Genomic DNA, 27,835 nt, shown 5'->3' with positions numbered 1-27,835 from the left:
AGGATTTGGGTCGATTTTTTTTTTTTAACTTCTTTGTATCTTTCTGTATTGATTGAAATTTTTTAAAGTGCAGGTATCACTTTTATACAGAAGGGAGGTTTGGTTATTACATCATTCATAGGGAGAGTTCTGGATTTTAGTAAGTAACCCAAAAGGTGCTGAGTAATCATAACTACCATTAATTTGCAATCAATAAATGAGTGCTGCTTTGTTTGCCTTTAGATTTGTTTTATGTTGCTTTATATAGTATACCTGTAGAGATAGTGCAGTGTGATGTCTTTATGGTAAATTTGCCTTGATATAAATTTCAGCTTTGTCATTTAGTAACTGTGTGAACTCAATCAAATTGTGTCAGTCCCTCTACTCATCTAAAACTGGATGTTGTGTGTACTTCAGAAGGTTGTTGTAAGAATTAATATTTGTACTTAAATGACCTAGCCCACTGCCCAGAACTCAAAGTTTGTTCAAAAGAGAACAGCCATTATTACTATTTTAAAAGTACAGATTGTATTTGTATACATGCATGTCTTTCTTAAGTACTGGCCTTTTTAAAGTCATCAATGTATTTTACTTCTGTTTGACTGTAAATTACTTAAAGTTCTCTACAATGGAATTTTCTCAGGTTTGAACTTATTGTCCTGGAAGCTGTGCATCACTATAATGAGACTTGTAATTCTTGATAACTATGACTTGGCTAGTGAATGGGCAGCCAAATACATCTGTAATCGCATCATTCAATTCAGACCTGGACAGGACAGATATTTTACACTGGGTTTGCCAACAGGTAATGCACCATTTTTTTCCATATTAGGTACTCAAGGTTGTGGGATTGAAGGCTTTTTCTTAGTAAAATATGTTTCCTGTTTATTTCTTGTCATATCACTGATTTAACATATTAGGATATAAAGTCAAATATATAGATACAGACATATCTGGTATCTAAGTTTCATTACTATTTGTTAAAATTCTGTCTCACCTACCACTCCAGAATGGAAAAGGAAATATAGCTCAGGTCATGGTCATAATATTTTTTGTACCTTTTTCTAGTAGTCTTTTGTTTGTATTTAGGGATGTTGCTTTCACTATTCATGCAATTTCTTGGGAGATTAGCCTTCTCATTGATCATTAAGAGGTACCTAAAATACGTACTACTGCCTCTTAATTTTACCTCATATTATCTTATTAGCCCTTTGCTATTTCTGTGATTATTTTCTATTTTAGAAGTATTACAGGTGAAAAATTGAAGACGGGTATGTCTTCATGACAGAATGAACATAAGCATTAATTATACACTTTATTGGATTTAGTTCTCTGTTAAGGCTTTTCTTAAAAAATAACCAGGTAGTGCCACTGATACATGGTACTTTATTTGATATTGTTGACTTACATAGGAAAGAGTATTGGACCTGGAATCAGAGCTGCTACTTTCTTGGTGACTGAAGGGCATTTATTCTACACCATAATCTTGTTTTCCTTACTTTTAAGGAAGATAAGGAAATTAATAGCTTACAATGCTGTTTTGAAGCTCAAATAAGAGCAAGTCCCTTGTATACTGTAAACACTATGTAAATTTAAGGTTCTCATAAGTGTGTTTTATTTAAACAGTATTTTTTCCTCTTGCTCCTCCCCCCATACATGTCAACTATAGAAAAGCTACAATCGTAATTGTTTTTCACTTGCATAATTTCCATGAAAGATACTGTTAGCTCACCAAGTTGATTTTTTTGTTTGTTTGTTGTTTTGCTTTTTGTTTTTCGGCAGTAGGTGTTGGTAAGAATGGCAAAGAGGAATTTTTTTAAATTGTGCACACCAGAAATGGGCCCCTCAGCACCCACAGTTCTGATATGTGAGCCCCAGTCGTTGAACATGGCCTCTGTATCAGTTTGCCTTCTGTAAACCTGGGCCATGCTCAGACTAGCTGCCTTAATCACTTTGTCTTAATTATGAAGAAATAAACAGTAATTTGAGTATGGGAGCAGAAAGGCTTCAGAGCCATAAACGCCAGCAGTGCTAAACATGTTTTTGTGTATTTTGATATACAATTCTTCTGCTTTATTTTGGATGGTATTACTGCCTAATAATACATCTGCCAAGGGTATATCTCTGGAAAACCTTTGTTAACGTTTTCTACTTTTCTCCTTCATTGACCGATGACAGTGTTAATCATACCCCATCCTTACCTTCCCCCACCCCGTGCTTTTGAAATTTGAACATACATTTCTGTAAACAACATGCTATGTTGTAATTACGCCCCACCAAGCACAATTCTGGGGAATATCTGTTCAGTATATATCTTTTTTTTTTTAATTTACTTTATTTATTTATTTTTGGCTGTGTTGGGTCTTCGCTGCTGTGTGTGGGCTTTCTCTAGTCGTGGCGAGCGGGGGCTACTCTTGGTTGTGGTGTGCAGGCTTATCACTGCTTCTGTTGTTGCAGAGCACGGGCTCTAGGTGCGCGGGCTTCAGTAGTTGTGGCTCGCGGGCTCTAGAGCGCAGGCTCAGTAGTTGTGGCGCACGGGCTTAGTTGCTCCGCGGCATGTGGGATCTTCCCGGACTGTGGCTCAAACCCGTGTCCCCTGCATTGGCAGGCAGATTCTTAACCACTGCACCACCAGGGAAGCCCTGTTCAGTAATATATTTATTGAAGTAATGTTGACAAGCTTGACATTTAAGGGCCTGCATGCTGTGGGCCCAACCTGACTCCCAGACTTATTCCCACTATTCCTCTACACTGAATCAGGATAGGCAGGTTACACTACTTGTAGTTCAAAGAACAGGCCTGAACTTGCTGGCTTTACTTTCACTCATGTTGCTAGCATACTGTATAATAAGAACTTTATGAGCTCTGGAACCAGGCAGAATCTCTTGAATATCTGGCTTCACTGCCGTGTATGTGATATTTGGCACATTCCTTAATTTTTTTACCCCAATTCTTCCACCTTCAAAATGGGAAAGATAATGCCAGTTTCCCAAACTTGTGAGATTTACATTAGCTAATGTATGAAACACCAGCATAGCATCTAGCACATGGTAGGCATACAAGTGTCATCTCTGAACCTCCTCCCCCATCTTTTTTCTATTTTCAATTACAACTTAACCCATTCTTTGATTACGGGAATTTCACTTCTTCAAAGAATCAGTTGAAATGCCATCTTTCATACTTCCTCCAACGAGCAAGACTGTAGTGTTTTCTTCTTTGATTCACTATACTGCTCCAGACTTCTTATAGTTTATTTATATTTTTCCTTGTGTTATAGTTACTTTGTACTTGTCTATCCATATTCTGTGAGTTCTTTTAGGGTAGAAACAGTCATAATCTTTGTTTTATCTGAATCATAGTAAGCACTTGCTAAATTAGTTATGTTAGTAAATGAGTATTGCAAAGCAAATATATTAAAATGAAGTTTCTTTTACCAGTTCACCCTGTACCGTATCTTCCATTGTTTTTTTTTTCTATTCAGCCACTTTGATTAAAAAGTAGAAAATGAATGTGTTTTTTATCACTACTGTGACAACTTCTTTTTTTATTCATATGTCCTTAAATTACGGAGGGAGTCCTATAACTATTCTCTTGACACTGAAAGATACACACAGAAAATTTGTTATGCTTCTAGAAAAGGAGAAAGAAGAGCATACTTATCCATCTTTTATCCAGGTTTCATGTTAGTGGGCTGTAGTTCTTTGAGAAGGAATTGTAAAGTTTGACCACATACATTTTAAATTATTAATGACAATTTAAAACAATATGTGTGCTTAACTTTAAGAAAACCTATTAGTCTTCTGTTCTGTGAACTTGTCTGTGTGATATTTAGCCACTTCTATTATTCTGTCATCTTAAATGAGAGTCAGTTTTTTTACTACTCTAGATTTTTTTTGTATTTATTGTTTTTTTTTGTTTTTCTGGTGTTTTTTTTTTGCCAGAGACTGCTTAGTTCTGCCATACTTCTCCCTGCCTCTTGAGTAGAAATTTTGTGTTTGGGTGTTTTATTTTGTTTTGTGATGGTGGGTGGACTAGAAACCAATACTCTGACCAGGATTGTGTGGGCCAGGTTGCTTGTTGTAAGAATGTAGTCAATCTAGTCTTCGAATTTGCAGTTAAAATGAAAAAAATACAGCAAATTTAAAAAACAAAGGGAGGCCATCCTCAAGTAGCTAAATTCATTTATCTTTATTTTGTCGTTTCATGGAGCACTATCAAGTAGATCTTAATTTTATAAAACATAGAAGAATCACATTTATAAAACAATAACGTTAAGAACTCAGATGAAGTATCCAAAGCCAAGATCCCATTTCCTAGAAATCATTTTACTTTATACATTTTAGCTGATATATGCTGAAAATAACACAAAATGAGAAACAGGAGCTCCAGTTAAAAACTTAAAGGATAAACCTCCTCACTCAATCCTTGCCACTTTCTATTTTGAAAGTAGAGGCAGTGTTTAAATTCAGCTCTGGTTTCCCTTTTGATTTCATTGAATGGTCAATACTTGACCTATTTATGTATCATTTATGCTACAAATCCCTCTCTAAATAGCTTTTTCTCTAAAGGTGGGACGTTCATTTTTCTTCTGATTCACATGTGCTCTCTAGAAGTTTCTAATCCTGGAATATACACCATTAATTCCAAATATCCAACGACACAAGAATAATTTTCCAAGCTATAATTTCTGCTGACAGATTCCCAGCTTTATTCAGCAAATTCTAGTTTACTAAAATATTAGGTTACCTTATAGAGAGACTAATTCAACATATATTTGTTAATTGAATGTGTATTTAAATTAATAATTGTTTGCCTAATAAATTAGAAATATAAAATACCATTAAGTAAGAAGAGAATAAGGTTAATAAAAACTTTTTTTTAAATTAGCTTTTCAAGTTATGTTAGAAAATGGAATCTTTATCTGTTTTAGGGAGTACACCTTTAGGATGTTATAAAAAACTAATAGAATATCACAAGAATGGAGACCTTTCTTTTAAATATGTGAAGACCTTTAACATGGATGAATATGTAGGTAAGCTATATTATTTGAATATATTATTTGGACATGTTATATTTTAAATAAAATAAATATGTTGAGAATATTAACATTATTTAAATTTGCTTTGAATGTAATATGAATATATTTCTAGAGTATAATGTATTACCTTGCAGTGGGGTTGGGAGTTTATATTAAAAAAACTATTTTTGTAGTGACGGCATGACAGAAGGACCATGAGACTAGAAATCAGAAGATTTGCATTCGTCTTCAGCTATGCCACTTACCAGTCCTGGCTCCATCGACTTTGAGCCAATTCAGTCACATTTCTCATTCTCTCTTTTTCTCTTTTTCTTTTTTTCTTAAGGCAAAGTTAAAACCAGTGTTGTTGTGGGGATAAATTAATATGTATGTAAAAGTAATTAGTAAAATATTTTTTAAATATAAGGCTACTTATATTTGTAGCCTTGAAGCTTTTATAATTTATTGTGACCTTGCTTAACTAGAAAGATCAGTGATACATATAAACTCTGTTAAAATTTAAATTTTATAGGTACACATTTTTAACGGTAGCCTGAGTCATTGTCAAAGAACTGTTGTAATTTAGTATACCTTGCATGTAAATAGGAATAACAGAGGAAGAAGGTAGATCAAGATCTCAGTTGTGTGGCCATTTAATTTATGTTGGATTTAACATATAAATCAGTTTTATTGGTTAAAATTTTGTATTTGAGAAGGGGAATATAGTGATTACATGCACATGAACTAGACTTCTGTGCTCCAGTCCCTCTGTGAGCTCTGTGACCCTGGGAAAGTTACTTTAATGTGTTTCTGTTCATCTATAAAGTGAGATTGATAATAGTTATTTCCATAGACATTGTACACATTAATTGAGTTAATACGTACATGTACAGTGATTAAAATAATGCCTGGCACATAATAAGCATATATTCCATATAAAAATGCTTTTAAATTGAATATGGTATAGAAATGTTACATATTTTAAATAGCATTTATGGCTTAATCAGAAAAGTAAACTTTAGATTTATTTCTGGAAATAGTTACATTTTTATTTATTAACTTTGTATTTAGGACTTCCCAGAAATCATCCTGAAAGCTACCATTCTTATATGTGGAATAACTTTTTTAAGCATATTGATATAGATCCTAATAATGCTCATATCCTTGATGGGAATGCTACAGATTTACAAGCAGAATGTGATGCATTTGAAAAGAAAATAAAAGAAGCTGGAGGAATTGATCTTTTTGTTGGAGGTATGTAAAACATTTTGTCATTAATCATTTATTAATATTTGGATTAGGTGCTTTAAAAAAAACCCCAAACTTACCTTCCTGTAATGTAAAGAACATCTGTGACTGTCTGTAATACCCATTTATTCAGCTATTGATTTTTATTTTACTTTATTTTCATCAAAAAATAATCTTAATGTTGCAAGTGGGGATTGTTTAAATTATGGCTTGAGAAATAGGTCCTAATCCCTGCCTAATTATCTCTTTAGAACTGATAGTTTACCACATCTTAGAAAACGAGTGATAAATTTCTTTTCCTCAATGATACTCTTATTCTTTTACTGTTTCTTTAAAACCCCAACCCAGCTTTCTTATCAAATTACAGCGTTAAATCTCTGAAAGTTTGCATGTGGAACAGGTGGATTTTAACATTTCTCTACTGATCATTCAAATTGCTTCATTTTACTAAGAAATTAGTTAAGAATGTAAGATTTTTATCATCAGCCTTTAGTTAATATGAATTAAGCTTTATAATTGTCTTAATAAACTCTAAAGTAAGTGTTTAACTAAATTCCACTTGAAATTTATATGTATATGTGCACACACAAACATACCTATGTGTATGTATATTGTGTGTTCATGATCTACCATTGAAGAGGTGAAAGAATCTCTTCCTTTGTAATGACAATACGGTTTTCTGCCATCAGTATGAAGCATATGAATAGTACATCATCTAAACTGAAACCAAAATTGTTTTTTTTGCCAGATTCTTTAGTATTCAACTAAACATACTAAAGCTCTAAATTAACATTAGATATATAGAGATAGATATATCCATTAGATCTAGGTATATCTTATAATTAATTTATTAGAAGACTGCTCAAAATTATATGAATTAGATTTTCAATAGACCTGTGTACTAAGGTTAATTTATGGTTGAGGTGGCCACGTATTGTTGAGGTGTTTGGTTGCCTTTGGAGAAAATTGTGTTTTATCGTCAGACAAAAATTAGCATCTGTTTTGGCCACTTACTATCTGTGAGATCTTAGGAAATTTATTGATTTCAGTAAATTAGTTCAGTATACTAATTCAATATAATTAAGTTATTTGTAAAACAGGATTATATTAACCATTTCAGAATTGACGAGAATTAACCACATTATAACATGTATAAAATGCCTTGTGCAGTGCTTGGTATGTAGTTGGTAATCCATTAAGTGTTACTCCACTCTGTCTTTGAGGTGTAGTTTCTGAAGTAATTTTTCCTTAGTTCATTGAATGTCCTGCTCTTTTACTGATTTACCTCTAAGGCTATCCAGCAAGACTGAAGTTTTTCTCTGAGGAAATTGTTATCTCTACCTAGCAGAACTAATATCAATTACTTTCTTAAATAGACAGGATGTTTTTTTTATCTGAGCGAGAATCCAAGTTAGACTAGTTTGCTTTTCAAAATAGAAAGTATCTATTTTTTAAATAAAACTTGCTAATATTACTTCACTATTCCTGGAAAACATTTGCATTCCAGTTTTGTCCGTATTGCTCAATTCTGAGATAATTACCGTTTGCGCCTACCAATATCAAGGCCAAGGCAGTAGATATTTGAAAATGTTTAAGGAGTGCGCTACCCATACATTCTTTAGATTTTCTAAACTCTACCAAAATCAAGTAGAATTACTGTAAAATAATATACCTAAACTGTTTATCTTAGTTATATCAAGAAATATTCTCACTCATTTACCATTATACAAAAAGATATGGCAATTATTAAAACTTTAGTATTAAAAATGGCTGAATGGATAACATAAATAGTATTTTTTTACTTCTTTATGTGAGGACTTAGTTTTTCCTGCTAATTTATTGACCTTACATAAGGATTCTTGTGACAAATCCCTTGGGGTCTCAATGCCAGGAAGTAGAACTTACTTGGGGGAAAAAAAACTGATAAGAACTCTTTAACTCCATTTTGTCCTTTTGCCTACTTTCCAGATAATATTTTAGCTTAATGTAATGTTTAAGGTTTAATCTCTCTTTTCAGAGATTTATAGTAAGCTTTCTTCTTTCCCCATAGCTTTAAGCCACTTCTTGTTTCTTTGTAGCTAAAGTTTTTCAGTGCATTTCCTCACAATAACCCACCTTAGTTCTACCTTTGAAATTAATGGAGCATAATCATAATTATTTATGTTTATCACTGACTCTTACTACTAAAAAGAACTTTATTTTGTTTTTTAACCAATTTTTGTCTTAAACTTCCTGTAGTTCTCCCCTTGCAAAAAAATTTAACAGGATTTCCTTTCCTCTTCCATTAACACCTTCATTGTAGTCGTGGGGTAATCCAGGGTCTGACAGTTTATATTTACTATCCAAGGGACATATAAGTGTGTATAGGGAATGGAGGGTTGGCTTATTACATTTTCTTTGAACTTTTCCCTGTTTGGGATACCCTATTATTGGATCTGTCTCATGAAAGAATCTCATTTGATTCTTCACCTTTGTTGATCTAGGTTGTTATCATTGGATATTCAAGATGAGGCTTGGTATCTGGGTCTTACCACTTACCCTTCTTTTGTTCCAGGGTTTGGTTAATAAAAACACTAAGAACTGAGCCAAATGGGATCAAAATATCAGCTTTATTAAAGGTAAAGTTGGATTAGAGATTGCAGGTTGGGCTTGAGGCCAGAATGGGGTTTCCTACTCCTCCCCTCTGAATTGGAAATAGTAAGACCAGAGGAGAGCTCCAGAGTATTAATCCACCATTGCTCACTACTGGGAAATGGAGCAAGAGTTCCCTTCCCTCTATAGAAAGGAGAAAGGAGGGAATACATACTCAGAAGTTCTTCATCTGATGACAGAATTGTTGGGAGAAAGAATAAGGTATATCATGTAATTCCTGATCCATACCCGGCAATAAAGTACACAAACATGGAAATCTATAAATAGACTCTAAAAGCATTATTAACTTTAAAATTATCTTAAGATAATTTGTGTTTAAAAGGTAAAAATAAGACACTGGAGAAATTTTTAACCCTCTACTTTGGTTACACGATTAGATTCTTTGATTTGCAAGTAAATGTAGTCTACTAATGAGACCAAAAGTGAATTTATTGGAATAATTCTGGGGTAACTCACAGAATTGATATCAGAGTTGGAAAAAACAAGTCTTTAGAAGAACAAGAACCAGGAGCCTCAGATCAACTGAAGCAGGGACTCACCTGATCCTCTCTTGCAGTGCTGTCATCAAATGCCTCAGCTCTAGATGCCTTCTTTCTTTCTGTGTTCCTGGTCAAGTTTCAGATTTATAGAGAGAAATTCTGATTGTTTCAGCTTGGCCTAAGTACTTGTCCTTAGATCACAACAGTTTTGCCTAAACGATATGAGATATACGGTGTTACGATTGGTCTAGCCCCTGTTGTGAGGGGAGCAGAGCAGGGTAGAAGGGGGCAAAAACTATACTGGACATTCTGAAGAATACCAACCATCCATTCATTTATTCAACCATTATTTATTGAGGGCCTCCTGTGTGTCATGTGTTCTAAATAGTAAGGATACAGTTATGAAGAAGAGAAAGTCTACTCTCATGAAGTTTACCTTCTAGCCCACAGAACTATAGACACAGGAAAGACACACAATCCAGACTCAGAGGTTTTAGGGATGTTTCATAAAGGGGTTGATATCTCGGGCTCCCGTGGGGTGCAGTGGTTAAGAATCCGCCTGCCAATGCAGGGGACACAGGTTCGAGCCCTGGTCCGGGAAGATCCCACATGCTGTGGAGCAGTTAAGCCCGTGTGCCACAACTACTGAGCCTGTGCTCTGGAGCCTGCATGCCACAACTACTGAGCCCGCACACCACAACTGCTGAAGCCCGCACACCTGGAGCTTGAGCTCCGCAACAAGAGAAGCCACCACAATGAGAAGCCTGCGCACCGCAACAAAGAGAGTCCCCACTCGCCGCAACTAGAGAAAGCCCGTGCACAGCAACGAAGACCCAACGCAGCCAAAAATAAAATAAATTAAAAAAAAAAAAGTTGTTGATATCTTAGTCTACACTTAAAGACTGAATAAGAATTAACCATGGTGTTTAGAGTTCATGATTATTTTTAAGAAAATTTTATAAGGCTTTGTAAAACATTCTGAACATTTTTAAAATATAATTTTATATCAGGAAAAGCTCAACTTTTGATAGTTACTGATAGTAAGGGAATGTATTGACCCTTTTCCATCATGAACCATTCCTGATAATTTCAGCTTTGCTGTACACTTTTGTGTGACCCAAATCACCGGTGAGACCACTAATACTGATCTTTGAGGACCTCCTATTTTTTCTGGAACTCTTTTATTTTTCTGGTTCCAGCCTTTCCTCTATAGAGAAATATAAATAAAAACATTTAAGCAGATGTATACTTAAAGAGGAAAAGCAGAACAGTTTTACAAATCTAGAGAGAGATGCATATCTGTGATTTAAAATAGACAAGCATATATATACTTAATAGTGGAAACAAACCATACATATTAACCACATATAGGTCTGGCTTTATGTACTAGATTAAAAATTAATCCTATATTGTTAAAAATTCCTAGATTATTGTGCTTTGGTAGTTCATATTTGCGTCCTAAGGTTTTCAGTTCTTCATTCAAAACCAGGTTACTCTTTGTCGTATTTTACTTTGTTGTAGCCTGGGAAAAAGTTGTTAGAATTGTGTGTTAAGAGCCAATAAGATACACCTATATATCATTAAATATGCAGAATATAAGTATAACAGGTATTTTGACCCAGAGAACTTGTGGGTTTATTTTTTTGATTGAAGTTGCCAGAAATCTGACTAGCAAGTAGGGTCCATGTATATAAAACTTGATTTACTTATGCCATAGAAAGATTCTTGATTTTATGAAAAGATTTACCACCAATTTCCTTCAAATAAGAAATGTCATATTCTTATCTATATTTTAGAGGCAGTCCTAGAATATTTCAGCTGGCAGTAAATCTTAAAGCAGAGTTTTCAAATTATGGTTGTCACACATTATTAGGGCATGAAATCAATATGGTCAGTCACATCCACCATTTCCCTTTGTACGTTTTGTTAATGAAACAAAATCAAAAGCTTGAATGGCTCCTCGTAAGGGTATTATTTCATGCAATTCTTGTTTTAATTGTATTTATATGTGTACTAGATTGCAGTGTCAAATGTATTTCTTGCAGTAGGTTGCAGTCAAAAACGTTTGAAGAAAACTACTGCCTTAGATAATATCTTGTCCAATCTAAACATTTTTATAAGTGAGGAAACTGTACTACAGGGAGGTCCAGTAGTTAACTGTCCCATCTAGACTAGAACCAAGCAAATTCAAGTGTGAATATAAAGACCACTGGGTTAGGAATCAGAAGATTTAGATTTGAGTTTTGTCTTAGTATTTACTAAATTATTACCTTGAACAAATCATATATTATCCTTTAGCATCAAAGTTTCCTTTTGAGCTTAAAAAAGGAGGGAGGTGAGGTAAATAGACATGGTTAATCTGACTATATCACAAGATTGTTAAATATGTTGTTGAGGGGATGCATGTGAAATTGCTTTATTATTATAAAGTGATAATTTTGCTGTTAGAATCATGCTAGCTCAATGCTAAGCATATGGAAAACGTTGAAATACTTGTTGAATCAAATACAGGAACAAATCTTTTACTGCAGCATTAGAAATTCAGCTATCAAATAAAACAAGGTAAGCGTGTTTATGACTATTTCTTTGGTCTTTAAATCATGTTGAACTTTGAGAAACCTTATTTACTTATGTATATATGTGTGTGTATATGTATTTCTTTTGAAAGGAATTGGTCCAGATGGTCATATTGCTTTCAATGAGCCAGGATCCAGTTTAGTATCAAGGACAAGAGTAAAGACTCTAGCAATGGACACCATTTTGGCAAATGCTAAATATTTTGATGGAGATTTATCAAAAGTGCCAACTATGGCTCTAACAGTTGGTGTGGGGACAGTGATGGATGCTAGAGAAGTAAGAATTAAATGTTCTTTGATGTTTTTCCTTGGATGTCTATAGACTTTGGAGAAATTGTGGTGTCAAATAAGTACTATTTTGGGTTTATCCTATTTACAGTATAAATTGTCTAGCTTTCAGTAATTTCTTTCAGGCTCATTGCCATGTTTAGAATTCAAGTAAATTAAGTCTTTGGAGCTGTAAACTAAAAATTAGGCTCCATCTCTTTTGGGGTACTGCTTTACTTGCCTCTTCTTGTTTCACAGTTTGAGGTCCTCAAATCACACTGATCATATAGTCTTGTGAAAGGACTGTTGCAACAAAGATGCAGTCGTAATTAACATTAAACTGCTTTTGGAGGCTTAGGATAATTTAGTGTAATGTGATTCTTGACTGTAGGAGGATAGCTCAGTTGGTTTCCAGTGGAAAAAGAACCCCTTTAGGGCTGGATCTGTTCTAAATTTGGTATGTTTAAGAAGGCAAGAGTTCTGAACAGTAGACTCAAGTTTTTTGGTTTTTAATTGGGCTGTCATTTCCTGCCCTGAGAATAACAGACCAAATTATAGTCAGCTCATGATTATAAGTGGTTAAATTATATGGAAACCCAAAACTCCATTCCCTTCTGGCAGCAGGATTGGACAGGTTCAGAGGAAAGAGTACAGACAAGGTATGGTGAATAAGTAACTGATCTTAATGTAAATATATCTAGACTTGAATGCACAAATAGAACTGTCATTCAAAATGGAGTTTCTCATCTAAAGATAATTGGTTTATGAAAAAAGACCTTTTAAAGACTGAAATTTCATAGTAAATAAATTGAAAAAAAATTAGAGAAATCTTAGTTCTAAAATATGAAACTGAAAGCTATGCAAAACGATTCCTTACATATAACAAAATTAAAGTTACAGTGCAACTCTTATGCTAATTCTTAGAATTAACGGAATTATTCAAACATTGATTTTTTTCTTTTGATTTTTCCAACAAAATTATATGATGCTATTTACCTCACAGTGTTCATTCCCAGCATGACTGTAAAGAAAATTATGGCAAAACTACTTTTATTATTTAGTAGTTTTCCCAAGGACTTTAGTGCTTTATTATAGTTGATTTACAATACTGTGTTAGTTTCCAGTGTGCAGCAGAGTGATTCAGTTATATATATATTTTTTCAGATTATTTTTCATTATAGGTTATTACAAGATATTGAATAGTTCCCTGTGCTATATAGTAAATCCTTGTTACTTATCTGTTTTACATATATAGTAGTTTGTATCTTTTAGTCCCATACTCCTAACTTACCCCCTTTCCCGTTGGTAGACATTAGTTTCTTTTCTACGTGAGTTTTTTTCTGTTTTATATAGATCAACTTGTATTGTTTTTTAGACTCCACATATAAGTGATAGCATATAGTATTTGTTTTTTTCTGTATGACTTACTTCACTTAGTATGATATTCCTTAGGTCCGTCCATGTTGCTGCAAATGGCAGTATGTCAATCTTTTTTATGGCTGAGTAATATTCCATTTTGTGTGTGTGTATGTACCACATCTTTTTAAACCAATTCTCTGTCGATGGACACTTGGGTTGTTTCCATTGTCTTGGCTATTGTAAATAGTGCTGCTAGATTTTTCATAGCATTCTTTTGAAACAAGTATCACATGATTATACTTAATGACTTTCTTTATCTTCAATTTTAATGGGCTTCATGTGTACAGATTTTCATCTGCCAGTGGTTTTAACTGTGATGTGAGCTGTTCTTCAATGTCATTTTCAATAACTACAAATATATTTAAAATTTAAATCCATGTGTGGGACAGATGCCACTGTTGAGTGGAAAGTAGGTTTGAATGGGAGACAAACCTTTAAGTGGTCAGTGCATCAATAAGTATCTTCACATTTTGGCACCTCAGATAATGAGGACCTTCTGTACACACCCTGGAAGTGACAACCCAGAAGTTATTACAGGTTTCTTAAGACTTGGGAATTATCCACTAGGTAATGAACCACACAAGTCACTGCCCTCAATTTTCACTCCTTCCTTGCTTTGAGGCCTTACATTGATGTTAATTAATTGTGAAATGTTCTACTTCTCTAGCCCTTGCTTAGCTAAAATGGCACCAGTTTTCAGCTTTCAGAGTTCCATTTTCTGACCATAATTCTTCTAATCAAAATTATTTTCTTTTATTCTTTTACCACAGTTTTTGTTTATAGCACTTTTTGCAGTTTATAATTGTTTCTGTATGTTTCGTTGTTTAATACCTTTCCTCATTAGTTTATAATCTCCAAGTGTTTATGAGTCATCTATATCTAGCACAGTACACTGCCTGTCACATAATAGGTATTCAGTAACTTTTGAGAGTAGTTTGAATGAATTACTTTTGCCCATAATTCATTTTGGACAAAGTTGGTTCTATCCACAGCTTGGCTGTGTACCTGAACCACCAGATCTGATTTTTATTGACTTTTGGCTGTTTGACAAAAGTCAAATTTACCCTCAAAGGATTAAAATTTGTTTTTACTGAGATATATTTAAAGATAATACTTTATAGTTTAAAGGTAATTTCAAAAGAAAAGACACAAATTGTTTTTAATTACTGTAGCATCTTTAGAATTGCTTATTATATATAATAATTTGAATGTTTATTCTTGTGATGACATAAGGAAAAACCAGTAAAACTTAAAAATCTTCTTTTGATTTTGTTGACTTACTGAATGTCACAGCAGTCACCAGTGATAAGTTCTTAATTGTTAAGACCATCATCTTTTCTACAGGTCTTATCCTACTGGGCTTCATCATTTATTCCTATGGACTATTTCTTCCGTCATAAACCTCTACCATTCTTCTTTCTTTCTGACCATTCTTTCTCAGTATGCTTCCCTGGCTCTTTTTCCTCCATCTGCCTTTTGAATGTTGTTACCTAGGGAGTCATCTCCTAGCACTGCATATTCACTATGCATACTTCTGGGCAATGACCTTTTTTGTGTGAGGTTTTTTTTTTTTTTTTAATTAACACATCAATAGCAGTCACACTTTGGAACCCTGTTCTTGGTAGATTTAGTACTATTCTAAAAAGGTCAACTACGCTCAATACAGTGATAACTACCAGTACATATCTTTAGCCAATTCTTTTTCTGAAGCTGCAGATTTCATATTTCTAGTTGACTCCTTATACTTAAACTGTTCAAAATTTATATTCATCTTTCTACCAAAATTGTCTCCCTCCCTTGGTGAATAGCAACACCCTCCATGAAAATTATCTGAACTTGAAACGTGTGTCATTCTCAGCTTCTTCACATCTAATCAGTCACCACATTCCACCATTTAACTTAGAGATAAATAAGGATCCAGCCCTCCATTGGAACAGAGATAAATAAGGATCCAGCCCTCCATCAGAACTGCCTTACTTCTGGTCTATATCAGTTTTTTAAGGATTATTGCAAACGTATCCTAAATCATGGCTATCTCCATTCTTTACCTTTCCTGTTCTGTATTACAGCCTGAATTTTTTTTCCAAAAACATAGTTATTACTCATGCATGTAAGAAGAGTCTCTGATTCCTTGCTGCTTCATCACAAGATGATATCTAGCCTCTTTGGTATAAAATGCTCTGTATTATCAAAATTCAGTTTTCAGCCATTTCATTTCCCTGTGCTCAGCCTTACCAGATTACTAGCTTTTTATTGACCACCCCATAGCTGTCTGAAATGCCCCCTTTTCTGCTTATCCTTAAGATTTGGTTTCAGATAGGGCTGCTCTTAAGCTTTTTCACAATACAAGAAATACTCCTTGAGAATAGTGGAGCAGATAGAGTAGAAATAATCACGTATTATCAACGTCAAATTATATTCCAAGAGGAATTTTCTTCAATTTCTGATTTTCCAGATATTTCTTCTTAATTCTCAATTAGGTTATATATGTCTTATTGTAGTTGTTAAGGATATGGATGCTGGAATCAGACCTCTTGTTTATATAGTAGCCTTACCAAGACCTTGGGCAGGTTACAGAATATCTGTGCCTCATTCCTTATCTGTAAAATATGAGTAAGAATAGTATTTATCTCATGCTGTTGATGTGGGTAGTTAAATGACATAATTCACGAAAAGTGCTTAAGTTCAGTGTTTAACTTTGAAACCACCAAATCACATTTTAAAACTCCTGAAATAAACTTCAGAAAATATCCATCATGCAGCAATCACTACATATTCTCATTTAATGTAGTGTGTGTTAAAATAGTTTTAAAAAGCCTTTTCAAGTGCTAGCATTGCATACTGCCAGATTGCATACTAGTCACTTAAGGGACCCTGATTCTTGGGTCCTAATCCCAAAGATTCTGAATTAGAAGACAGGATGGAGCAAAGAACTTGAATATTTTGTTGTTTTTTTTCAAACTCCTCTGTAACACGTATCAGTCTTAAGAAAAAAATATTAATTTCCAGTAAGGAAAACTAATAAACCCATTAATCAGTGCTGTGCTTACCTTATTATATCAAGCATTGCTAATTTTTTTAAAATGCTTATAATTATAGGTGATGGCATATTAATTCTTCACTGAGCCTAGATCTCTGTACTTAAGAACAAGAAGTATCAATAAAAACAATAGGAATTCATATCTTATTTCATTCATGGGCTTTGATACTAATCAAATATAGCTTGAAAATGAAAAGTAATAATCGTGATCAAAGAAATACAGTAATATCTGGTTCATTAATCTTTAATTTCCTCCCTGTTTTATTTTTTTTTATTTATTTTTTTTTTTTGCGGTATGCGGGCCTCTCGCTGTTGTGGCCTCTCCCGTTGCGGAGCACAGGCTCCGGACGCGCAGGCTCAGCGGCCATGGCTCACGGGCCCAGCCGCTCCGCGGCATGTGGGATCTTCCCAGACCGGGGCACGAACCCGTGTCCCCTGCATCCGCAGGCAGACTCTCAACCACTGCGCCACCAGGGAAGCCCTCCTCCCTGTTTTAGAAGGTCTGGTTATAAAATGTGAAATACAGAATTTTTACGTTGTTACAGATATTTTAGAATTACAACCACTTTAACATTCATTTTTTTTTAGTTAATGAGGAAAAAAATCATTTTTAAAGATTTATTACATTACATAAACTTTAACTTGTAAAAACAGGATTGATTTACTGCTAAAATTGTTAAAAGATTCAGACACCTATACACTCACATTTGCACACGTTCTTTGACTTATCTCATAGGCTATCAGGGATTTGGGACAAAGAGCTTGGATTTTCTGTACCTAAGGATGGTCTCAGTTATGTGTGTTTAAAGGACAGTTCCTGCATTTAAGTAGATTCTGAACCCTTCTTTAAATCTAGTTTTGTTCCAAAACAGCTTTAGATAGCACCCGTTCAGTGAAACAGTCTTTAGGCTCATTTCTCTAGATTACTTTTAAAATATCTGTTATTTCAGAGTCTTTTGCTTTTCCAAAGTAATATCTATTGCTTATCTGGACTAGAGCAATTTGGTATATCATTCCTGGTTATATAAATTCTTTGTTGATCTGTAACTCTGCTTTTGCAAAAACAGCCCTTTGTTTCTTTTTCTTCATTCTCCCAGGTCTCTTCTTGCACATCAGTATTTAATGTGCTAATTATCATAGGCATTATGGTATATTCAATAATACTCCATTACAAGACACTATTTTACTTTGTTCAGCCAGAAGTAGAGATACACTTTGTGCTTGCCTATTACCTTAAAGAGCAGAAATAAATACCTTGAACTATGAAGAAATATGGAGCTGTTTATTTTTATTTTAACCCTCAGAAAAATATTGGTGCTAAATTCTGTTTACAAAAAAATAGAGCTTTTTAGTCACTTGGAACATGTTTTAAGAATTGACAAGTAATGTTCACGATTTTTCAGGTAATGATCCTCATAACAGGTGCACACAAGGCATTTGCTCTCTACAAAGCAATAGAAGAAGGAGTCAATCACATGTGGACTGTTTCAGCTTTCCAGCAACATCCCCGAACTATTTTTGTATGTGATGAAGATGCTACTTTAGAATTAAGAGTTAAAACTGTGAAATACTTTAAAGGTGAGCACTGAAATTTCAAAAGCAGACTGGGAGAATGTTCCATTATAGATGACAATTAAAACTTAGTATGACTGGGGAGTTACATCCTGCATTGTGGCCTATTGAAAACTGGCACTGTGCTGAGGATTAGAAATGTCTCACTTCGGATAATACTAGCTTTCAGAGTAATTTCCTAATTTTTTTTCTTGAAGAAAACCTCTTCAATCTATATTTTCAGTAAACAAGATGTTTCTTGAAATCCAAAATTAAATATTTTACTTTCTTATTGAATATACAAGATTAAATAGCCCAAAAGGAAATGTATGTATGTCCTTTCTAATTTTTTCATTGTTTACCTGTCCCACCCTAACCTCTCAGCTATGTTTAGAATGAAATCAGGGGATAAGATGGGTTGCCCACTATCTCATTTAATCTTCACAATAAATTTTGCTAAATGTCAAACAGTATGGAATAAACTCTGCAAGTAAGCAGGAGTTTGCCCAGACTTCTGCATATTTATCCTTTTGCTTCTTCCTACAGTCTAGTTCAGTAATTTTTAAACTTTACCATACCATGTATATATATACACACACACACACACACGTATATATATATATATATATATATATATATATATATATATATATATATAAAACCATATACACTTGCTGTGATAGGTGTTTAAGAGATTTTCAAGGACAATTTTGAATACACTCAGTTTAGAAGCCATTCCCTGCTTGAGTCAACTCCACATATAAATACACACACATAAACAAGCTGTATAAATAGGTACTCTTTACAAAGCACCTGTATTTATATAGCTGGTATGAAAATGTTATGTAATTAGTCATATATATAGTTCAGTAATTCACAAAGTATGTAATAAGTGTACTACTGATACTATGTGAATGAAAATATGTTTTAAATCTTTTTTACTCTAATAAAAGGTGTTAAAGGTTTCCTTAGTGTTAAGCACTTAGATTACTTCCAGTCATTTATATTTTTATCAGTTAAATTACCAGTTTTTTAACCAAGTCACAGATATACCAAATTAAACTGAAAATTGTTAGCTTGTTAGTAATTTGACAGATAAAAGCAGAGAATAGCTCAGTTATGGGTTGTGAATAAGATAGAGCTCTTAGATGGTGTTTTACCCATATATTTCCATGTAGTCCAGGTTTCGTCACAAATATTAGATTCCTTGAAAAAGTTAATAGAAGGAATCTTCATTATCCACATATTTTAATAACAGTTTTGAGGAGATTCATTTAACATTTCCATTTTCTAGCACCAGTAATCCCCAGATAAACCCCTATACTTGTCTGATTTTTGTCAGTTTGCTTTTTATCAGAAAATTTTTACATTTTAGTGAAGTAAACATTTAATAATAATAGCCAATAGTTATATGACCAGGTGCTATTCTAAGCATATTATACTTACTGATTTACTTAAGTCTCACAATTCTATGACATGGGTACTCTTATAATTCCATTTATAGGTGAATTAACAGGCTTAGTAGGGATGTTAAAGTCACTTAGAAATTATTTTCCAGTGGAGCTGTATATATTTCTGAAGAGATTCAGGACATCAGCCTCTGTCAGGATGCCTCCTTCAATATGGAGAAAAATGGATTTGCGATATTGTTCTGGGCTATATATATAGACCTCATCTTACAGTAAGGTATTTTGATATTAGGTAGAATGACTGTTCATAAATTTATACATGTTATAAATGTAGTTTTATGTATTTGCCATATCCTTATTATTACATCACTGTAAGATATACTGGAGGAGATGAATCCCTTAGTTATAATCTGTAATTCTTACAATACCATTCACATCACTACTGTTTCTTCTGCCATCCCTTTAAAAGTGTCAACAGGAATCTTAAAGGGTTCTAATTATTTAGCTCTTGAAGTCTAGATTAACTACATCTAAAACAATACAAATCGTTAGCATCTGGAAGTTTATTTCAGTATATATCTTTTGAAAGATATAAGTAAATCACAGGAAAACATTTTAATAATTTGTTTTATTCTAGTTTTTTGTTTTTTAAAAAATAAAACCTATGTTTTATGTCCTGAGATAATATATTTTCAAGACATCATCATCATGGTGAACATTCTTTTTGTTTTGTTTTATCCTTTTTAGGCCCTACTCCAATAGCTCCAATAGCTTGATAGAGGTTGAATGAATTCAGATTGAACCAAACTATAAAATCTATTATATTTAACTTTTCTTCTTCAGGCAACATCAGAAAGTCTGTGCATTTTTATCAGTACTCATTAGAATTGACTTCTGTTTATGATTTAAGTAGCAGTTATTTATTTTTATCACATTCTTGTGTAGAACGTTGTCAGTTTTTACCTTTAGTCATAGTAAACTCTTGATTTATTATTCAGAAAGTACTAAAATTTCCAAAATTATTTTTAGTTTGGAACTAGCTTTATGTTATGTACAAGTTACAGCCAGTGTTTAGTTTTAAAAAAAAACTTTACAAAGGAGTTGAATTTTTAAAGTTTATCCTGATGTTTTGTGTGTTTTTAAGCTCTCATGTATTCTTTCCATGATCAAAGCTTTAAGTGAATGATAGATGAATTTTATCAAGTAGAATGATCCTCAAAGAGCTGATACTCTGGAAGAGGTAGATCTTCTAAACCACATGGCTGAGATTACCACTGTCTTTGTTGTCCCCTCTCTTAGGTCTCTCCAATCTCCATTTTGCTGCTTTTTACATACTGGTTGTTAAACTTTTCAGTTAAATATTGTTTTAAATAAGATTGGTTCTATTTAGAGATAATTATCTGGTAAATATTTTTCATTAGCAGATACCTTTTACAGTATAAAAAATTACCCTTTAATGTTTATTTTTGGTAAATGTAAACTATACTTTCCAGTTAATGTCATCAGCCAAGAAACATGGATTACAGTGCCTTCAAGTACATTGTCTCATGTGTTGTTATACCCGAAAGAAGTACAAGTATCCCTGCCTGAAAGTAGTTGGCATTCTTCATAAAACTGGCTCACTAAGTGATTCGAGAAAATAAAATGTAGCTCCATGAAGGTAGGGACTTTAGTTTTGGTTCATTGCAATAGTTCAGCATCTCAAAGGGTACCTACCTAGTACACTGGAGACACTTGGTAAATTCTAGGTAGTTGGGCAGGTGGATGGATGACACATGACATTGATACCATTTCAGTTTAAGTGCTAAATTACATAAATCACTGTGAAGTCCAAGGGATGTTAAGGGAGAGATTTTTATAGTTAAATAGTAGTTGATGAAAACTTGAATGGAGCTGATGGGACTGAGAGCTGTAGAAGATGGTAACACTTAGATTTGAAGAGAATGCCATAATCAATAGCACAGGTGTAAGGATGAGCTACCACAGTCGCAGAAAAAGTTCCTCTTAATAGAGAACAAAGTATACCAATAAAATGGGGCTAGCTTATACTTTAAAAACAAAATTAAGAGTGAAAAGGCAAATGAGGGCTTGCATATCACTGGCCTTTCAAAAGGGTATTGGGGGGGAGGGGTTATTAGCCCTGAGAAAAATATTCTTATGTGTTAACATTTTTTGAGCAAAGAACAAATGCCAATAAATCAGTGTGCTTCAAATCCAGCCTCGGAAATAGTCTGCATAAAACAGTCTAATGAATGAAGTATTTGTTGGTTTGTCCACATACTCATGGATTTTTATCACAGGCTTTTTGTCTGCACTGGTACGCATGGAAGGGTTGTTGTATAACTTTATGGAACTGTCACTATAGAAACATTCAAGTATCAGAGATTACATTAACTCAGACATATATACCAAACATCATTACAAGACTTTTATGCACTACGTTGAGTACACTGCTTTCTTTTTTAAATTTTTGAGCTGAGGTTACTCCATTTTATAAATAAGGCCAGATGGATAAATGGCTGCCATATACCTGAGGTGGAGGCAGAACCGATCAAGTGCCTTTATGCTTAGTTTGGTACTTTTTATACATAATTCTTATATTTCCTGGGTTAGCTGTGTTCCTTGCTTTCTTCAAACTCTTCCCATTACTTATTTTAACCTTTTGACCCTTCTGTCCCTCCAGCTGCATGGAAGGCTTAACTTCAGTCCCTCCACAGTCCTACCTCCAAGATTTTAAATTTATCCTAATTGTTAAGCATCCTTTCCTTTCATGTCTGGCCGTTCTGCCAGTGCCCTTGATACTTTTCTGTCTTCAGGACCTTGAACTACAGAATCTTGGTCTCTGCTCCCTCCTTTTCTCCTGCCTCCTTTTTAACAATATATGTTCTAGATTCATTTTAAATTTAAAAAAAGCTTCCACAGACCATCTCACTGAGTCTTCACAGATTTTTTAAAGTAAATGTTTCTTGAGCTTCCAACATGTATCATGGCCTTTATAGACCCAGGACTTAGAGCAGTAAATTTAAGGTCCTGGACCTCAGATTCTAGTTGGAGACATGGTAGGAAAAACATTTTCTAAGAGTGAAAATTGCTCTAAAGAAAGTGAAATAGTAATTCATTATAAGGTGACATTTGGGCTGAGACCCAAGAAGCCAAAAAGAAATAATCATGCTTTGCTTAGGGAGAAGAGCATTCCAGGCTGAATGACAGCAAATATAAGGACCTTGTACTATAACCAAGCTTAGCCTTTCTGAGGTAATAGCAACAAAGCCAGGGTTGAGTATAACACAAAAGGGGGAGAGTGGGGAGGACATGAGATCAGAAGGATAAATGAAAACAACAGAATAAAATCTAAATTATATTCTAAGTGACCAAAGCAATTGGAGAATTTTAAGTTGGGAAATGGTATAATCTAGCTTCTGTTTTTAGAAAAATTGGACAATGGGAAGTGATGAAAGTAGGGTGCTGAGTTGGTAATCAGATTAGAGAAGAAAGTGGCTTCGACTAAGGGCAGTGCTGTGGAGATGAAGAAATGCAGCTAATTTGGGATATATCAATATTTTGAAAGTAGTGCCCACCAGTCTTGCTGCTGAATTTAAAAAGGAAAGAGAAAAAAATCAACAGTGAATTTCAGTTGTCTGGCTTTAGCAGCTCATCAGAGGATAACACCATATACCAATATTTTTTTAAAAATGGTTTAGAAGGGGAAAATGGGTCTGGATGTTGTTAACCAGTTTGAGGTGCTGATGAGACACTTAAGTGAGCTGTTGAGTTAATTAGCATTCTCTCTTTCAATTTCACGAGTGAATATTTCTCTCCTCCTTTTAAGACTGTTCCACTCCTGGTTTTTCTCCTACTACATGTATACTTAAGTGTTCTCTGCATGTCCCTTTGCTTATCTCTTAAAAGTGGGTCTTCACAGTTTGGATTTTAGAGTGCTTTTGCAGCCTTTCTGACAAAGTACACCTTCTTACTAACAAGTACCCTGTCTCCTCGATCCAGTAATCCCATTTCCTAAGAAAACCACATTATGAGTCCCTTTCCCCAGCCTCCATGTTCTTAACAACCTGGTAAATTTAACTGATTTCTTTAACCTGAAAAATATAAAATCTTTAGTTCATTAATTGGGACAATTTATTTCCCCAAAGAAATACGATACATGTGCATTAAGACATGAGTAACTGGAATATACTTCCCAAGAAGCTTTAATAAAATTAAGGATAGTTTACAAGCATACCAATTATAAGATGAAATTTAAATTTACTTGGAAATTGATATTTAGGTTATCTTATTGTTTTAGTAAACCTCTCTGTTTGGCTTGTAATCAACCCCTATTGTAAATACACATGTCAAAATAGTGGAAAATAATTTGCCAGATGAATGGATAGGGTAATATATTAGAGAACTAATGTAACAACAGTTCTGAGCCCCTTGATGGAGTCTGTTAGATTAACTGACAGAGGGTCAAACTCAACAGACTTTTAGATGTAATTAGTATTCAAATTTGTTATTTTGTCGTACTGAAGGAAGTTCTAAAGACAAGAACTGCTCCTACTTCTGGTTACTCACAAAGAACCTGTACACATTCCAGATCCATGGTTTCATAAATAACTAAATTGATATTTGCTAGGTAGTTAAAACTAAACATTCTGAAACATTTCTATTTGCATTTTTCCAATAAATTTAACTATTTGGTATTAGATGGGAGCCAGTATACTTGTATTTTAATATTAAATCTTTTGTTTTCTAAATGAGATATAGTTCAAAATCAGAAATACAACTAGAACTGTGCTTTTTTTCTTTAAGGTTTAATGCATGTGCACAATAAACTTGTGGATCCACTGTACAGTATGAAAGAAGCAAATTGAAGGAGACTGGATCAAAATTCTGCTTGAATGAACAGAACACTTTTATACATAGATGAATTTTCAGCTATGCAATATGATAAAACTTGGAGAATTTTTGAATATTGTCATGTTTGAAGTCTAATATCTATATGTTAAACATTCCATATTTACAATGTGTCCATTTTATACTAGGGTTTAGATGTAATTGGCTCTCACAGTTGATCAGCTAGTTGTTACAGAAGCCACAGTCACTCTGTTAACATAGCACAGAAATGAAATGTCTGCCTGTTTACAAATTTTAAGTCATTTTAAAGGTGACAGTTCTGTACATAAAGTACCATGTATATGACTCCAGTGGCATTATTAGATTTTAATTTTTTAATCACAGGAAGACACTCCAAGCCTTTCAGGTATCAAACCACTATCATTGCAAGCCTTTACTTCCGGAATGCTATCTTTATATTCTCTCTGCACAAGCTTTCTGCACGTGGTTGCCTTAGTCATCTTCCTGCAGTAGCATCTGGACATCAAAAGTCCTGCTGTATATTGTTGGTACAGAAAATCTGAAGAGACTGCAGTGCCTAAAAGTACAGTTTACATCCTTTTGGAAAGTATGTATAAGTGCATGTTTTTTTGTGCACCACCTTCTGTAGCACTTTTTTAAACAAATGTGCTCTTATTTTTAGTTAACGACTTGGGTTCATGCACTTAATTTAAGTATTTTAGCAATTAGAAGCTTTACACCTAGCAACACACTTAAGGAAATTATTTTTTTTGAAGAAAATTTTCTGATTATCCTTAAACTTCATAAATGGTTAGCTTTATTCCTTACATATATATAATGTCTAAAAGGATCATATGATGAAGTATAATATAAAATTACTGTAAACTATTTTAGATTGCCAAACAACTTGCATTATTAAATTGCAAATAAAAGTATATTGTTTTCTATCTTTAACTCAAATAAAGCTTATAATAAACAAATGTAAGTTATCTAAATTTTATTTCCAACAGTGAAATTGAACACATACATCTGAAAGATTCTAACAACAGTAGCTATGCGCTTGCGTTTACTTTTTATTTGTTGTCATTATGCAATTAGATTTAAATTAAAAGTGTCTCTGCCTATAATTCTTAGTTCTGCTCCTTGGGGAGTAAAATATGCTTCCTTTTCTCTGCATATTTTGCTTTTTGTAAGTCCACCTAGTAGAAGCATCACTTACATACCTGCTTTAATTGCCTATGTGATTGAAATGTATTTACAGTTAAGTTCCTTAAAACATTTAAATAGCAAATTAAAAAAAAAATAGGACTGTTAGGGTAAAATATGCTGCTTTAATTCTAGATAATGAACTAATAGCCTTAAGTATTATAAATGGTTTTTGAACAGTAAGTGAAATCAGTATTATCTCCCAGTCCCACGCCTGGTAATAAAGTATTGGTTAGTGCAAACTACCTTAGAAGGTCATATAGTTTAGTGAAAAAGCTAAAGACTGGTGCACGGTTCAGCTGTTATTTCTGTGCTTTAAATGTGCTAGCTGAAACAGAGTCTAAAATCTCCTTTCCATCACTGCCCTGTAAGTTCGAAGTCCATATACTCAAGGTCCACAGCAAACTGCTTTCCTGCCACTTTAACTCCCTAACTCAGGAGCTAAGCTGCTATTAAGCAAAAAACTAAGTCTATTGAAGATATTTCCACAAGAGGCAATAAAAAGCATGGTAGCTAAGAATTGGGGTTTGGAAAAAGAAACCACTGTTTGAATCCCAGCTGTCAAGAGCTGTGATGTTGTTGGACAATACTGATACATAAGTCTGAGCTTCTTCCCCTGTGAAATGGGATGGTAATGGTGCCTGTACCTCCATTGCCATGTAGATTGAATGAGGGAATTGTCTATAGAGCTCAGCACAGTGGCTGTCACATATTAAACTCAGTAAATGGTGGCTATTCTAATACTAATAGTTTATGTTATTTTAATGTACACAAAAATCTTAGTAATATAAGGCCCTCTGGGGGATACACAACTCTCAATCATGTTTAGGAGAGTGGCCAGGGGAGATAAGAGTATGCTAAAAAATCTGGAAAATACTTTTTGTACTACTATTACTACAAGTAAAACTTTCCTAAAAAGTCAGAGGTTAAAAGGGAAAAAAAAGTATCCAAACTGTAAGCATACTAATAAGACACAAATACTAAATAGTAGACACACCGTACTTACTATGTGCCAGGTACCAACTTGTAACTTTCCCCTGGCAATAATGGTAGAACATCTTGTCTTAGAAATTACATTAAAATGCTTTTCTAGTTTCAAAAATACTGCCATTTTCTAAAATATTGATACTTTGGTCATGAGATCTCATAATTCATCTGTTGTACCAGAGCTAGAAGAAATAGGGAAGACAGCTGATTAACTTACGTAACTAGGACTAAGCCACAGGTTATTTAACCTCCATACACAATTTTAGGTAAATCCCCACTATCTGAATTTATAATTATAACAACCTTGTATAAAATTTATCACTGATAGTCTTATCCCTAGAAGACATTAACCTCATTCAATTCATTCAAAGTAAAGGACAAAAATCAATGGCTAAATTATTTTATCTTACTGTAATACAGTCTGCCCTCTGGTTTGTTTATTGACTGAGTAGACATGCTTTGAAAGTAAGAACCGTTTACTGGCTATGTGACCTTAAGTAAGTTATTTACTCAGTCTCCTCAATTATGAAATCTAGGCAATCATTAAACTGTCATTAATAACAGCTGCTGCTAATATCAAACATCTATCACTTTGCACAAATGCATTTTAATTCTCAGAATAAGACAGCCCCTATCATTTGAATTTATATGCATATGTAAACTGTCTAGTTTCAAAGTAACATTTGTACAAATTTTATGAAAAACTAGAGCACATGTCTAGATGCTGTTATTTGAATATTTAATAACAGATTCATATATTTCTAAATATATCCATCTAACAAGCTGATACTTAAGGTGATTATGAAAATATTGCATCTTGGGCTTGAAACTAGATAGAATCTTAAGTACGGGGCCTTTTAGTGTGAGTAAGGAATATGCTTGAAAAATTAAGATTCACTGAGCACTCACTGACTAGGTGTCATGCAGTCTTCTGAATATTTTAAACATATTTAATCTTCACAGCCTATGAAGGTAAGTAATAGTATAATCCTGATTTTACTAAAGAGTAAACAGACAAAGAGAGGGTAATTTGGCCAATGTCACTTTGCCTAGTGAGTGGTGGAACAGAAATTTGAAACCAGGCAATATGGCTTCAGAACCTATGCTCTTATCCACCCATGACTGTCTTTCAAAGAAAAGCCAAGAGGTTATTT

At 33.8% G+C, this 27,835-nt stretch overlaps 1 protein-coding gene across 1 annotated transcript; it reads left to right on the top strand.

Moving 5' to 3' along the window:
* The first annotated feature begins 627 nt into the window (after positions 1 to 627).
* Positions 628 to 25,476, top strand: GNPDA2 (glucosamine-6-phosphate deaminase 2). The gene is given in 7 exon segments (XM_079707733.1): positions 628 to 784; positions 4,910 to 5,011; positions 6,068 to 6,250; positions 12,044 to 12,228; positions 18,081 to 18,255; positions 24,444 to 24,502; positions 24,504 to 25,476. Coding segments are annotated over 7 exon segments (861 nt in total). The 5' UTR covers positions 628 to 660; the 3' UTR covers positions 24,537 to 25,476.
* Positions 25,477 to 27,835: the final 2,359 nt, after the last annotated feature.

This window comes from Hyperoodon ampullatus (genome assembly GCF_949752795.1).
Source record: "Hyperoodon ampullatus genome assembly, chromosome: 1".
NCBI lineage: Eukaryota > Metazoa > Chordata > Mammalia > Artiodactyla > Ziphiidae > Hyperoodon > Hyperoodon ampullatus.
Note: the sequence above shows the minus strand (reverse complement) of the source record. Positions and strands in the feature narration are given on the sequence as shown.